This window comes from Dipodomys ordii, unplaced genomic scaffold (assembly GCF_000151885.1).
Source record: "Dipodomys ordii isolate 6190 unplaced genomic scaffold, Dord_2.0 Scaffold30, whole genome shotgun sequence".
NCBI classification, from domain to species: Eukaryota; Metazoa; Chordata; class Mammalia; order Rodentia; family Heteromyidae; genus Dipodomys; species Dipodomys ordii.
Genome location: NW_012267246.1, coordinates 4707421 through 4724428, shown reverse-complemented (window position 1 = coordinate 4724428; position 17008 = coordinate 4707421). Strand labels below are relative to the sequence as shown.

At 38.7% G+C, this 17008-nt stretch overlaps 1 protein-coding gene across 1 annotated transcript in view; it reads right to left on the bottom strand.

Moving 5' to 3' along the window:
• Ppm1l (protein phosphatase, Mg2+/Mn2+ dependent, 1L) overlaps positions 1 to 17008 on the bottom strand; it is a 186822-nt gene that overhangs the window by 33314 nt on the left and 136500 nt on the right. Inside the window, exon 2 of the mRNA XM_013016257.1 lies at positions 9431 to 9605. Coding sequence (XP_012871711.1) covers positions 9431 to 9605 — 175 coding nt within the window. The remainder of the gene's footprint in view (positions 1 to 9430; positions 9606 to 17008) is intronic.

Sequence of the window (17008 nt, the reverse complement as noted above, 5' to 3'; positions counted from 1 at the left end):
AGGTCAAATAGATTTATATTAATCTTCTAATAGCAAAATAAACAAAACAGAGTTTAATTGTTTAAAGAAAATTGGAAACTGGCATCCCAAGTTTCTTTTGGGACCCAGTTTTTCTTCTTCCTTCCAAATCCTCCAATTCTGGTCAGTAGGTCCCTGGAGAGGGAAATTTTCCGAGCCTAGAATTGGGTCTTGACTGAGCTACAAAGCAACTTTAGTGTCATTTTGTCCCTCAGGACCCGTCTGAGAAACAAACTGAGAAATTCACTATTTGTGAGAATGAAGAAATTTCTTGAAAATACCTTTTGACTGCATTTCTGGAATGTTCTTTGAAAACCTAGAAGGGCCCTAAAAAATTCACAGTGGTGTGTGTTTCTGGGTGTGTGGTAGATCTCCTGATAACAGGAAATGGTGGCCCTCCTGAGAGCACTGATTGCTATGACACTAATGGCTCAATTAAAACACAGTGGAACTTGCAGGTATCATCCATTTTGAGGAACATAAAAGAAGCTCCACAGGGGGTAACCCTCAGCGATGTCCTAAAGTACTAACACCACATCTCCCCATCCTTTTAAAAGCTCTTCTCCAAAAAAGTGCAATACAGCAGGTGTGTGTCGTCAAGGCTCCAGGGCCAAGCGCTACGCTTTGATTCAGCTTCCAGGAAATTTCTACTATTGAGCTGCATCAGACGATCACAAAGACTAAGGAATGAATGCTGCTCCTTCGTTCTCACTTGCTCTGGGGAAGCTGTATATGGCTTCTGGATTCTCATCTATGGACGTGCAGGTCTCAGGGAGCATTAACGAACCCAAGAAACGGCCAGCTGGGGGCCCTCCTTTCCTCATCTGCATTGTCTGGTTCCCTTTCAGCTTGTGAGCATTGTTTGTATATGCCTGAATGATGTGCTCCCTGGGAAGCTATAGGTCTGTCTAGTGAACAGAGAAGGCCAGAAATCAAACCCTTGCTGGTCTGAGAAGAGATCTGAGACGCAGAAGACCTAGACAGCAAGGTCAGAAAGTATCTCAGGTACTTACCGTGAGTGTACAGCACACTTCAGGTACACTCGACCTCTCCCAAAGGGAAGAGTACACAGCTCTTTGCTCATTTCTAGACTCTACTCTTCCCGTGGCTTAGAGCTCTGGTGTCAGTGTCACTATCCTCAAATACATGGGTCTACCCTCAAATACATGGGTCTACTTGGTGCACAATTCTCTCCCATGCCAGGCATTACAGGCCATATTACTTTGTCCTTTACAAGGGACAATGGAGGTTATTTATTTAATCCAAGCATTAAAAAAAAATCAAAAACAGAGTTTGAGATTAGTTACAGAAACAGAAATAAGAACAGTAGAAAAAAGTGAATACCCTGCAGAAGGACTCTCCCCTGCACCCCAACAGTTCTACTTTGGCACACTATGCCAACAATGAGTATTTTCATTAATGATGCCCTCTGAGACTGTTGAGAATTACTATGATTTCCTGTCAAATCACGCCACTACTTTTCTTAGAAAATTTTCCCAATTCAAATAAAAACACTCATAGAGAAAATATAAATAACCCTTTGCATTCCAGAAAACAAATCTTGCCTCTTTTTAAGTAGCTTTTTCCCAAGGTATTTTTCCCAGTGAGGATAGTCTTACTAAAACAAAAGCAAATCATCACTGTGTGGATATTAGGATATTGGGCCTTTGAAAGCAGGCAGTGCCCTCTGAATAGAATTAATGCCCTCATAATAAAGGCCCTGAGAGGTCCTTTGCCCCTTCTGCCATGTACGAGCCCAAGAAGAAGGCATCTGTCCACAGAAAGCAGACCCAAGAGAAACACTGAATCTTTTGGACCTTTGGTCTCTGGCTTTCCAGTCTTGAGTGCTGAATGAAATAGTTCTATCGCTTGTAAACCACCCAGACTATGCTAGCTTGCTATAGCAGCCTGAATAAGACACTGGATTATACAATTCCCGTTTTTTATAGAGTATAACAATGCCATTGAAACTTCTCACTGCGAATCAGAATCACTACTGTAAAGATGAATGATGTCAACTCTGTCAATATTGAGATGACTTCATGTATAGTGCACTGTTGGAGATCTGAGGAACTGCTTCTTCTGGATTTGCTCATTATTCCTGTGGCTTGCTTTTCTTAGTGTCATAACACCAAGTCGAATCCCTTTTCCTGCCTTCTAATTCTAATCCTATAGAATTATACTCTTATACTTCCTGAACTCTTTACTTCCTGAAGTCAATTCTCTCTTGAACAATATGAAATGCACTCAAATGCATTTTTTGTATTCTTCATAAAAGAAAAAATAAATGTTTGACATAGGAGAATTATTTAGTGAATGGCAATTTCAAAAGGAAACCTTATGTTGACATGAAAAATATTTTCACACAAAGAAATTTTAGTAAAGTGGAATAATGGTTTTTTTTAAATAAAGGATTCAAAATAACAAGATCCTTTCACATTAAAAAAAATTTAGTTTTATGGACGCTGATGGTTTTGCTTTTAATCCCAGCTACTCAGGAGGCTGAGATCTAAGGATTGCGGTTCAAAGTTAGTCCAGACAAGAAAGTCCGTAAGAGATTCTTATCTCCAATAAACTACTCAGAAAAAGCTGGAAGTGGCAAGCATAAAGAGGCTCAGGGACAGTGCTCAGGCCCTGGTTTAAACCCCAGGACCAGCAAAAAATAAAAAAAAAAATAAAAAGTTTAGTTTTGACTGTAGAGGTCCTTCATCTCTTATAAGGTTTATATCTAAGCATTTTCTTTTCTTTCTTTTCATTTTCTTTTAAGCTATTGTGAATGGAATTGTTCTCCTAATTTCCCTTTTATCCTGCTATACAGGAAAACTACGACAATTTTTCATCCTGTTATATCAGAGAACTTATTCAAGGAGTTTGGAATAGATTTCTTTAGGTTTTTTTTGGGGGGGGGGAGGGGCATGTATAGATAGAATCATGTCATCTGCAAATAGGAACAATTCTACTTCTTTCCCTATTTGAATCCTTTTTTGTTTCATTGTCTTGTCTTATTGCTCTGGCTAGAAATTCTAGTACTATACTGAATAAGAGCAGAGAAAATGGACATCTTTATCTATTTTTTTTTGTGGATCCCAGGGCTTGGATTCTGGGCTTGAGCACTGTCCCTCAGCTCTACAGCTCAAGGTGAGCACTCTACCGCTTGAGCCGCAGCACCACTTCCAGTTTTCTAGTGGTTGTATTGGAGATAAGAGTTTCACGGACTTTCCTGCCCAGGCTGGCTTTGAATTGTGATCCTCGGATCTCAGCCTCCTCAGTAGCTAGGAGTACAGGCATGAGCCACCGGCGCTCAGCTTTATCTTGTTTCTGATGTTAGAGAAAACAGGTTTTTTTCTCTCATATAGTGTGAGGTTGGCTTTGTCATTTGTAGCTTTAATTATATTAAGGTTGCCACTTCTATTCTTAGTTTCTTCAGTTTTACTCATAAAAGGATGACACCAACAGGCTAGGATAGGAAAAACACTAGAATTTATGGGTGGAGGCAGTATCTTCCTGAATAGAACTCCAGAAGCTGAGCAAATAGAAGCAAGGATTGACAAATGAGATTGCATCAAGCTGAAAAGCTTTTGCATGTAACCACCAGACTGAAAATACAGCCAACAGAATGAGAAAAAACTCTGCCAGCTGACAATAACTGGAATATGCAGGGAGCTCAAAAAATTAAACTCCCAAAGAATCAATAACCCAACTAGTAAATGGGCAAAATAGCTGAACAGACACTTAATGAAAGTAGTACAATAGCCAATAAATACATCCCTGGCCACAAGGGAAATGCAAATCAAAATGACACTGAGACTGCTTTCATCTTACTCCAGTCACAATGGTTCATCATCAAGAACACATGCAACAACAAATGCTGGGGAGGACATGGGGAAAAGGAATCCTAATTCACTGATGGTGAGAATGTAAACTAGTGTGAAAACCATGGAAGCCAATTTGGAGGTTCCTGAAAAATCCAAAGATAGAACCACTCTATGATCTAGTGATAACATGTGAGCACTTATCCACAGAAATATTGTTAGGATTCAATAGTAGCATCTGCACACTCATGTTCTTTACAGCACTATTCACCATAGCCTAGGTATGGAAATAGCCCAGATGCCCTTCCCTACAACCAATAAATGGATCAAGAAAATCACACACACACACACGTACGCAATGTTATTCAGAAGAATAAAAACATCATATTAAGCAAAGAAAACTAGGCTCAGAAAAAGAAGGTCACATGTTCTCTCTCATATGTGAATATGAGACCTAAAACAAACATATGCATGTATAACTACAGAAAGGATTGCACATGTGCAGCTTGTGTGTGTGTGTGTGTGTGTGTGTGTATAGAAATCAATCTAGTACGTGGAGCTGTGAGATACACCACGGTAAATAAAACCTCTTTGAACAATTAACATGCAGTTCAACAAAAAGATTATAAAATTTAAACACTTGGACAGAATAGACAAATGGAGAGAGGGAAGGATGGCAAATATAGCCATAATAATCTATGTTTATATGTGTGAAAATAAGCTACAGAAACTAGTTTGGGATGGAAGATGGGGAAGAGGGAGAATGATGGAAGATGTGAGTGATCAGGTATACACTATATACACAAATGGACATGTTAAAATGAAACCCCCTTGTACAACTAACTGATGTTAATAAAAATGTACAAATGAATGCATGAATAAAACAAAATATCATATTGGAAAATACAATTGAACTAGTGAGAACTACAAAAGGTAAAAATCTACAGAATCTAGATGAGAATGTTTCAGAGACTTGTCCACAAATTCTGTGATATAGTCTGAATGCACACATGACTCTGACTGCCCATGTTCTTTTGCTGGATTTTTAGGTTACTGGATGGTTGAACTATAGATGAGTAAAGTATTAAAGGTTGTGCATATTTAAAGGAGAAGAAGGAACAGAGAGAGGGCAAACAGGGAGGTTTTAGACAACTGTCTAAGGGCTTTTTCATTAATTAGGGTTTAGGAGTTTAGAAGCCACAGATGGTGATGACTTTCATTAAGTCACACAGGCTGATTTATCAGTGGATGAACACAAAATACAAATTAATCTCTCTAGAGACCAAGATATTTTCTAACAATTAATTCCTTCCTAAAACTGAGAAAGTAAAGACCAGGATAGCTTAGAAAGAGCATGAACACTGTAGGCAAATAAAGCTCTTACTATAGGATGTTAAATCTCACGGTACTAGATATTCTGCCCTGGTTCCTTAGTACCATGATAAAATAGTTTCCTATTAAATAGCCACATTTTTTTCTTTTCTCCTCTCATTGTGATTTCATCATTAATAATTAGGTATGGAGGAGACAGTGACCGCAGTGCCACTCACTCATCCATATGTACACGCAGCCTCCATCAAATCTGTCATCCTGTATTAGCTCACCCACAATGACCAAAGGCGAATGGGGCTCGAGTGGGCGACTTAACAAATGGATGATGCTTCATATCCCAAGGCTTCTGAGGATCACCTTAAAAAATGTCTCTCTGTTTCTCAAACACAACATGCAAGGAAAGGACCCTAAGAAGCCTTAAAGTGATTGAGGGAGAAATGAGATCCAAGTCTGTTCTTACCCAGCTTTGGTGGCATTAACTAGCATTTGCAATATGATTTCTAAGGACCAAACATGATCTATTCTGTTATTATAACAGCTCTGTGAAGCATATCAAAATTAATACGAAGAAGAAGGTTCTGAGAGATTGATGAGCTAAAGATCACTTCACTATTAAGCTAGAGGGGAGGCCTGGAACTTAAGTCTTTCCCAGATTTATTGAGAGATTAATTCTGTGCCAAAGTATTTCCATAAGTACAAGTGTAATTCTGAAGATTAGTAGTTACTCAACAACAACATAGAAAGGCAGAGAATTAATCCTGTAAAAGAATTTCCATGATGGGAAATTATGGCTGCTATTCATCTCCATTTTGGTGTCTATTTGTGCTACTCCACCAACTAGAACACTAACCTCATCTCTTTGCAAATCCACTTCAGTGTTCATCCATCAGTCAAATTAATGTCCTCAACCTAAAAAAGTCCACGCAAACCTTGAGACACTTTTTCTAATTCTGGACCGCCCACCTTCATTTAACTCTAATACCTTGTGACTAATGCAGGGTACACATGCCTCCAATTCCTAGAGAGTTTTAAGCGAAGTCATATGTTTCAGCTCTCCAACAAGAGGTTAAGCATAATCCATGTTTATCAAGTTGCATCCCATCTTTCTGTTTCCTTCCTTCCTTCTTTCCTTCCTTCCTTCCTCCCTCCTTCTCTTCCATCCCTCTATCTTCCCTCCTTCCTTCTCTTCCCTCCCTCTCTCCCTCCCTCCCTTCCTTCCTTTGAACCACCTAGTATATGGCTGATACACTTAACTAATGCACTATACTTGATTAATGCACACTAAGCAAACACGAAACTGCCTCATTGTGATGAATACACAGCTTGATCAACAATTAGAGACTAGTGTCAACCCTACAAAAAGTAACTGTTATTTCAGGCAAGTCTACGGATCTCAGAAATTTTTCCCCAGGAAGTGGGTATGGAAGCTAAGAGTAGGTGGAACATAAACTCCACAATAACAAAGGACTATGAGTATTTAAATATTATCTTGACTGAGGCTAAATACCATTCTGTTTTCCATTAAGGGTAAGAGATGTAATGCTCTAGATTTAATACTACCTGGGCTAAGGGGGAAGATGAGAGGAGAAAGAGACAGAGACAGACAGAGACAGACAGACAGACAGACAGATAGAAAGAGAGAGGAGACAGAGACAGAGACAGACAGGGAGAGAACACCATCTAACAGACACATCTAGAAAACTAACAAAATGGAAAGAGAAGAGATGTCTTGGGTAAGTTGAGAAATGAGGCTCCTTGAGAGAGATATGAAGGAGTCACAGGGTAGAATATAATGGGGACTCATATCATTGAAATATTGAATTCATGGTTAGGCAAATGGAGCATAATGTTAGTATAGGGTTTTAAAAAATGTGCACTCAGGCTGGGAAGGTGGCTCAATGGTAGAATGTTTGCCTTGCATGCATGAGGCCCTAGGTTCAATTCTTCAGCACCACATAAGTAGAAAAACCCAGAAGTGGTGCTGTGGCTTACGTGATAGAGTGCTAGCCTTAAGCTGAAGAGCTGAGGGACAGTGCCCAGGTGCAGAGTTCAGGCCCTCAGTACTGAGACTGCTTTATACATTATGTTGAAAAAAGTTAAGAGGCACTATAAAAATATCCTTGTGAGGCTGGATGCCCATAGCTCATGCCTGTAATCCTAGCTACTTAGGAGGCTGAGATCTGAGGATCACATTTGAAGCCAGATCAGGCAAAAAAGAAGAAGAAGAAAAAAAAAGCCCGTGTTAAACATCAAAAAGCTGGAAGAGGAACTATTGCTCAAGTGTCAGATCACTTGCCTTGAGAAAAAAACTCAGGGACAGTGCCCAGACCCTGAGTACAAGTGGCAAGACTAACACGCACATACACATACAAAAAAATTCTTGTGAAAACAAAAGTGTAAGTTCCTGATGTTTAAAATATTGGCCTTCTGGTGGGAATGTAAATTAGTGTAACCACTATGGAAATCAGAATGGAGATTCCTCAAAAAAACTGAACATAGAGCTACTGGTGATCCAGTGATAGCACTTTTGAGGATTTATCTGAAATACGCCATGACAAGATCCAACAAAAGAACCTGTAACATCTATACTCATTGCAGCAAATTTACAACAGCCAATGTATGGAAGCAGCCCACATACTCTATAACAGAAGAAAGACACACACACACACACACACACACACACACACACACACACACACACACACACACACACACACACACACACACACACACACACACACACACCAGAACTTTACATAGCCATCAGGAAGAATGAAATTATGTCATTTGCAGAGTAATGGAAAGATCTGGAAAGCATCATACTGAGGGGAGCCAGACTCAGAAAGCCAGGGGGGGCACGTTTTCTCTCATATGTAAATATGAGACCCAAAACACAACCTCCCATGTAAACACACGTACAGGTAGATGCTTATATACATAAGCAAGCTAACTAAAATATTGTATATGCAGAAGTTAAACTCCATGGAGTAAACCTTTTGAACATTGACAGTTTAATAAAATGATTATCAGGAAGCTGAAACAAGTTTGCATGGGGGGGAAGACAGTGGGAGAGGTGAATGAAAAAAAAAGGAACCAATACAGTCAGAATACTCAATGTACACATGTGATAAAGGAAGTAGGAAATGTAAAGTGAGGTTGAGGAAAGGGGCAGGGAGCATGAGGGACAATGATGGAAGGCATGATCATTAAAAAGCACTGGACAATTTAAGTGGGCATGTTCGATTGTAAACCCTTTGTAAAACCTGTGAAGTTGGAAAAAAATTTAATGTTAACAATGGAAAAAAAATCAACATTTGACCATCAGAAATTCATTTTCCTATATATTTTACTTTGCTGTTTCTTTGGTGAGGGAAAGTAGAGAAAATTTACTTGGGATGTTCTGCTTTGTAAATTCAATTTAATATTTTAATAATTCTAATAGTACAATAGTTTCATTAAAATTGGACCTTAGCCCACAACCTAATATAAAAATGACATCACATGAAGGTATGTCTACAACTTCATGAATAAGAAGCCAGAATCTTAGATGTACTATTTAGGGAGTAGGTTTCATTTGATGTGTAAAGAAAAAGAAAGCCAAATTCGTCTTCAAACTACAAGGGAAAAAATAGTCTCTCCTTAGAACAGAAAATGTGTAATACATTTAAAAAATATATTTGATTCAATTAATAGTACTTGGGTTTTCAGACATAAAAGTTTTCAGTGGATAGCCAAAACCAAAGTGATACCTTAGAAGAGCAGATCAAGGGCTGGGAAGGTGGCTCAGTGGTAGAGCGCTTGCCTTGCACACATGAGGCCCTGGGTTCGATTCCTCAGCGCCACATAAGCAAAAAGAAAAAAGGCGGAAGTGGTGCTGTGGCTCAAGTGGTAGAGCGCTAGCCTTGAGCTGAAGAGCTGAGGGACAGTGCCCAGGCCCAGAGTTCAGGCCCCACGACCTGACTCCCCCCCCGCCCCACACACACACAAAAAGCAGATCAATAGAAGGACACAGTTGATAAATGACCAGGACCATTCCATTTAAGAAAGAGCAAAAATTTAAAGGGATTTGATATTGAAGAGCCATTTCTAGAATCTCCTAAAAAAAACTTATGGCAGTCAAACTACAGAGAAGAAACATTATTTGAATCTAGTTTGCCCTTAACCATCTACCTCAGAAAAAAAGTCTACATTTAACCAAGGTCTACACAGAAATTCTGCAGAGGAGAAAAAATTACATGTGTCTGTGTAGATTAAAAAAACAAACATACCTGCTTCGTCATAGGAAACAGTGAGTTTTTCTAGCATTTCCCGGTCAATTGATAGAATCTGCTGTTCAAGAATGGTCTGATAAGACAACACACTGTTTTCCTTGTCCTTCTCATAGTCCTGAAGATGCTGTTTGAGGGCTTCTGGGAGTCGAGATTTCACATATTCAGCTGCCGTCTGTAAAGAAAACAGAGAATCCCATAAGTACTTTGCATTTTAAACATCACATGCTGTATCAAGAACTCAAAGCACATTGAACCAAGACACGCACATCCTTGTCACTTTGATCCTGACTCACTGCACCTAGGGAAGGTGTCCCAACAGACAGATTCACACAGACCTCTACAAGTTCTCTACCAGGCTTAAAGGTATAAAAGATGATGAACTGGGTTTGATGGTCTCAGAGGTAGTACTCCGCCCTTTGAACTATTTCAGTAAAGTCCACAGGCCCCAGTATAATTTTGCTGGTACAAATCTGACTCACAGAAGACTATCTACCTCAGCAGCCACCTCCCTACTGTACCTGGCCATTCCCCATTCACTAATGCTCATTCCAGTAACTCCTGCAAACTGGAAGGAAAACCATCCGCTGGGACTCACAGTGCAACAGTGAATGAAGAAAAAAACAAAGGGATCTAAGGCACAGATGGCTGTAATCTGAAAAACTCAACAGTTACCACAGAATGCCTTAACCTTTATATTGATGTGTGTATTTTCTTAATTTGTTTTTGGTAACTTTTTTGGTTCACTTGTTTGTTTGTTGCTACTTGCACAATATACTTTCAACTCAACTAGCCATTTCTAGGTGATTGACAAGTAGGTACAATGCTCCCCTTGGACACTGGAAGACATTTATCCACACACATACATATACACACATTTGATACTGTTCAAGATAAAAAAAAATTCAATGTTATTTATCAGTGGTATTTGTCTAAAAATAAAAAAGAAAAGTATATGAGCTAAAATATACACTACCTGACTGATGTAACTGTAAGCCCTCTGCATATCACCTTTATAAAACAATTAAAAATATATACATACATAACCAGGTGCTGCTGATTCACACTTGTAGTCCTAGTTACTTAGGAAGCTGAGAACTAAGGCTCAAGGTTCAAAACCAGCCCAAGATTCTCTTATCTCCAATTAATCAGAAAAAAAAAAAGCTGGAACTGGAGGTATATCTCAAGAGATAGAGTATTGGCCTTTAGCAAAAAAGCCAAGCAAGAATAAAAGGCTATTAGTTCAAGTCCTGTACTGGCACCAAACACAGAAAGAGAAAGAGAGACAGAGAAAGAGACATAGACAAAGAGAAAGAGACTCATTCAGACAAATGTAACATACATATATATATATATATATATATCTACATATTTTGTGCACATGAAAAAAAAAGTTGTGTTTTTTCACTGATAGAACAATATGTTCTATAACCTTTGGAAATTATGGGATAGGAGTATGTGTGTTAATCAGGGCATCATGATAAACTATTAATTATAAAACAAAGTACAAAGTACTAGGGATGGCATATCGTTTTAGCTAACGTACATACATGATAGGATGTACTGTTTATCATTACATATGGAAGAGATATGGGAAGATATACTTCAGTTGCTGAAGAAAGGTTTTACTTTCTATACTTCAATATTGTTTTCCTGTTCTGATTACTGTAATTTTAAAAAATTACTTCTAAAATATATTTCTTTAACCTTCATAGCTTTCCTTGTAAATGTTAGCTCGATTTAAGATGCAAGAAACTTGCCAGAACAAGTGACAAGTGACTTCTTAGAAAAGTACATGGAGAAGTGGTAGGAAAAAGTTGGTATCTCAGTCCTTGGAGTAGCTAAAGATAGCACTCAACATTTTCTATTCCCAGATTTATATTCAGATTCAATAAGTCAGATGCTGATGAAATTACAACATTAAAATATCACCAAATATTGCTCAATTTCTTTGCCAGCCAGCTAGTGCAGAACAAATAAAATTATTCCATAAAATGTAAATGGACTCAGTACATTAGCATAACATATTTAATTCTAGAGTTTAATAACAATTTTCTCCTCACACTGGAAAGCAATCTTCTGACACTGCTGAAGAACTGTTCTTAAACCCACACTACTTTGCAATTCAGTGTTACGTCTGTCTTTAACAATTTTCTTCCTTGAGATACCTGTGTGGTACAGGAAAGCAGTTCCATCTTTCATCACATTTTATAAATACTGATGTATTTTATATTGAAAGCTCATGACCTATTTCCTCCCAGTTGAGTCTACTGATGGTATTATTTGAGATATAATCATGATACTGATCTTGAGACAATTTCTCTATATTTGACTACTGGTGGACCTATATTTTGGCATTTCATTTCCAGAGCAATGTAACTTCCCCATATAGAGTTCTTGCTGCTAGGAAGAATCTTAAGGGAGACAAAAGAGAACAACTTGAGGTAAAGTATTAGTCTGTTAAGGTATTTATAAATACCGCTGTACTGACTGAGGGAATGCTCTAAATACGCTCAAATAGCAGTGCTACCTGAAGTTCAAGCATGAGCTTTCATTCAAAAACATAACTGGAATACTCAAGACAATGCCCAGGAGCTGAGTTCAAGCCCCAGGACCAGCACAAAAAGAAAGAAGAAAGGGGGGGGGAAGGGAGGAGAAAGGGAGGGAGGGAGAGAGGGAGAGAGGGAGGGAGGGAGGGAGGATTGATAAAGATACAGGGCATGTAAAAGTGTGTTTAAAAGATACTAAATGTTTAACAATTCATCTTAAACAGAAATCCTGCCAGCCAGCCCAGCTCTAATTTATGAACTGTCTACCAAGTGAAGCATATTAAACTTGACACTGTTGGGAGAACAAGTTTCTACCATAAAGGAACCTGTGATCTTGATGTGCAAACAAAACACCCATGAAACACGGGAAAAGATACATTTTATAAAGCAATAAAAATAGGCAAGAATCTTGAGATATCTTAATATGCTTTTTCAATACAGGAGCCATGATATATGTTGAGCAGCCTCTAGGGAAAGGAATGAAGATAGGAGAGAGGACATAGAGAAATACTCAGGAAATCAGTCTGGTGGAGTTTAAAGACCGATTCTGAGAGAAGAGGCATCTACTGGAGGACAGAAAAGCAATTGAAATAATAAGTAGGAGTTCATAGAGAAGAATGAGAAGACATAAACCTGAATTTAAGAGGCACTAAAAATGGAATTAAATTGAAACAGAAAAGTAGGAAATCTTAAGGAAAGGAAGACTGGCTTTTCACGTTGTGGCTGGACAACAAATCCCATAATCTTTTGCCAAAGAAAAATGAATCAGTATCAAATAAGAATTTTAAAAATAGCTTACATATTTTACCCAGCAATTGTCATTCTATGGATCTGTCTTAAGGAGATTTAAAGGTAAGCACAAAGCAAACATGCTTACCAAGATATTGCTTATGGCAATGAAAATCTGTCTATAAATTGGTAGATTAAATTACAACTTATCCATACAATAGAATACAACACAGCTATTACACATCATGTTACGGAAGAATGCTAAATTGCTACATTTTAGTGTGGATCAAGAGGTAGGGCTTCAAAACCAGTAATGCCTCCCTCACCACCAAAAAAAAAAAATCAAAACAACAACAGATCACAAAGTAGTTCATGTATACTACATAACTTAAAGAAAAATTGGTTATATTATATTAATATGCATCAGTACTAATCTCAGAGTAGCAAGAGTTTGGGTGATTTCTACATTTTTCTCTATGTGGTTTTCGAGGTTTGCTAGATTTTTATAGATCAAAAATAGTATTTCTCTGTGCTGACACTGTGTGTTAATGCTTTCCATGTGTTAGCTGATTTAATTCCTCCAACAACCCTAATAAGTCTTATACAGATGAAACTTTAAGAGAGGTTCAAAATTACTCTTGGTTATGTAATGAGTAATGCACTAGGGGAAGGGGACATCAGTTTTTGAAAAGAAAAAGAAAATGCTTAGTGTACTCATTGTATTACAAGGTAAAGCAGCCCCAGGCTGGGATAAAACCAGTGAGGAGAAAACAAGCGAACTCGAGAGCAAAGCCTGGTGACAGATGGGAAAGGAAAATATGTAAGCTGGATTCAATTTTCCTAAAGATGATGGTAGAGCCATTTAAAGTAATAGAAAAGCCAAGTAAAGTGAAAAAGTAAATTAGATTTGCTTTAGAACATTTAACTGTCAGCCTAAAACCTAATCAGCTCTCCATATTTCAGGAAATACTCACCTTTACCCAGCAAAAAGAAGCCTAGAGGAAAAGGTATTACACCTTTTACAGAATTCTGCAGAAACCTGTCAGGCCAATGATTAGATAACAGATTTCTAGGAAAGCAGACACTGTTTTCAAGAAAAGATGAAGGGATATGGAATTCAATTCTTAATAGAGCCTCCTTTAGGAAAAGATCACAGGCAAATGAGACGTATGTTCAAATCGCTTTTCTTCTGGAAAGCAAAGGTCAAGTTACTATTTATTTTGACCTTTTGTGGACTCAAAACAAAAAATAGATTTCTTCTGTCCTTAACTGAACCAAGAAACTATGTCTCTTTACTATCATTTTTATTTAATATTATATACAACATAGTTGTAGGATTAAGAAAATTTTACAACCTCTTTTTAAATGTATTATTTTATTAGCAATTCAAAGACATATAGATAGATAGATAGATAGATAACAATTTTATAAAGTTTTAGGTACAGTATTCAAAAAAAGAATGTTCCCTATACTCAGTACAGTCTTACTATTTTTAATGCCAACAAATGGATTTTATCATTAGGTTTATCATGAGTTGTGTTGTAAATGTCAGTTCAACTTCAAGGTAACCTTGGAAAACTAATAGATGAAGTTTTTAGATCTCAAAGCCTAGCAAAAGCATGTGAAGAAGAAATACCTACTTTGGTCTTAAGGAAATTCTAGAAATTGCTTTGCAATATAAAAATGCCTAGAATTTTAATACTTTTCAAACACGATGATTTTGTAAATTACCCTTCCCCCTCCATTTCTGTTTCATCTTACACACTTTCTTTCTTTTTCTTTTTAATAAGTTTTTTATTGTAAGAGGGGTTACAATTACATGAGAAAGGTAATGAGTACATTTCTTATCAAGCATTGTTGCCCCTCCTTTGTTTTTGTACTCTCTTTCTCTCTTTCTCATTCTCTCTCTCTCTCTCTCTCTCTCTCTCTCTCTCGAACTCATGTTCCATTGAACAGAATGGGACCAAAAGCAATCTCAGTGCCTGCCTGCCTATCTATCTATCTATCCATCCTCCCTCCTCTCTCTCTATATATACACACATATTGTGTGTGTGTGTGTGTGTGTGTGTGTGTGTGCATGCACACCAGTCCTGGGGCTTGAACTTAGGGTCTGGGCACTGTCCCCAAGCATCTTTTGCTCAAGGCTAGCGTTCTACCACTTGAGCCACATCACCACTTTTGGCTTTTTCTGAGTAGTTTATTGAGTGTCATGGGCTCTTCTGCACAGGTTGACTTCAATCTGCAATCCTTAGATCTCAGTCTCAAGTAGCTAGTATTACAGGTGTGAGCCACCAGCACCCAGCTCCATTTATAGTTATACTCTATGTAATCCTAACTTGGAACCCACAGCTTCTGAATTGTGTGTTGACACAATTGTGAGTGGGACACAGGCGTTTTGATCTGCCTACATCTGACTAAAGCTGATCTCTGCACTGAGGTTAAGGTAAGTTTAACACTGCTCTCTACAGATCTGGCTCTAAGAGCATCTGAGAAGATTTTGTCACAATCAACACACCCGGGGAGATAAGACAGAAAATTAAATCTGCAAATACTGAATAGGAAAAGGGCTAGACTTGGAGAGGGTAACTTAAGGATGAGGGCTAAGTATTCATTCGCAAGAGCAACGTGGAGACCCTTGCCGAAGCAAGATGGAAGAGGCGTGGTTTCCTTGCACACCAGGCTCCCCTGCCCTTGGGTGGGGGGAGCAAGTGGGAGTACACAGGGACCACAATTCCATTAGATCCACCCTGATCCACCTCTGCTATGGTAACATAGCAGCTGCGCTTTGACTCCAAGCACTTTGAAACAAATCCGAGTGAATGTCCTTGCCCACCAGGACAAGGACAGAAAGTTCCCGAGCTATTCCTCCCCCCTGTCATTTCTTGCCATTTCTACTCTTGGCCTCTTCTAACCTGGAAAGGTTATTTAAATAAGAAAAGCATCTTTGAGAAACCATCTTGTCTTCCTGAATTCATAATTCTACCTCAAGAAGACAAATCTGATTCATCTGAGAAGATGGCACAATGAGGGGAAAGTCCCAGGCATAAACTAGAAGCAGATAAATGAAAGCTCCTGACTCTTAGAGATCCAAGATTATTACCATGGAGAACCAAAGTGTTACAGATGTGTAAATGCTCACCAGTTAGTGTAGTCAACAGCAAGAGGCTGCAACACTCCAGATGTGAAGGCTGAAATCACAGGCCCTACTTAATCCAGAGGCTGATTCAGTTACAGCTGATTCAAGAGAGGGCCCCAGGGATTCCACAGAGGATGGACCTTTAATAACCTTATGGGTCATGGAGCCATATTTATTCTGAGTTTATAGGCACGTGGTAGTGCCAAGCATGCCTGAATATGAAAATATAACTCAAATACCACTTGCTGTAGTCTAGCTTCCTCACCCCAGATGGCTGCTTTTAAATATAAAAACAATTACTTCCCTCTTCCAGATCCTTGCTTCCTAACTGAAGATATACTTAGCCAAGGTGTCAGATATGGTTGAGCCATGTGATCCACTCTTAATTTGATCAAAATCTACATTCAAACTCTTAAGACCTTAAAAAAATATCTGAGGGAAAGATAAGGTTTCCACACTACCCAATGATGATGAATAAATTCTTATATTTTAGGAAGAACTGAGGTTTTAGCAGAAAAGACTGAGCTAGTTTTCTATTCTTTCCTTCCTCCCTCCCTCCCTTCCTTCTTTCTTGTACTAGCATTTGAACTCAGGGCCTCACACTTGCTAGGTAGGCTATCTACCACCTAAGCCATGCCCTCAGCCCTTTTGTTTTAGCTATTTTAGGGATAGGGTCTCATGTTTTTCCTGGTCTGGTCTGGACTGCAGTCCTCCTACTTATGCCTCTGGCGTAGATGAGATCACAAGTGTGCACTGCTATTTATTGGTCGAAGCTGGGCAGTTCCTCATTAACCTTGCTCTGGTCTGAAATCAATGTCCTAATCTCTGCCTCCAGAGTAGCTAGTATTACAAGAATGAGCCACCACACCCAGCCCATAACTCTTTCAATTTTGTTTACAAATCACATATACACATCTAAATTCTCCTAAGAAACATCAGCATAAAACTGGCCTACCAAGACTTTCTCATCAAGCCGGGCGCTGGTGGCTCACGCCTGTAATCCTAGCTATTCAGGAGGCTGAGATCTGAGGATCGAGGTTCAAAGCCAGCCTGGGCAGGAGAGACCTTGAGACTCCAATCTCCAATAAACCACCAGAAAACCGGAAGTGGCGCTGTAGCTCAAGTGGTAGAGCGCTCGCCTTGAGCTGAAGAGCTGAGGGACAG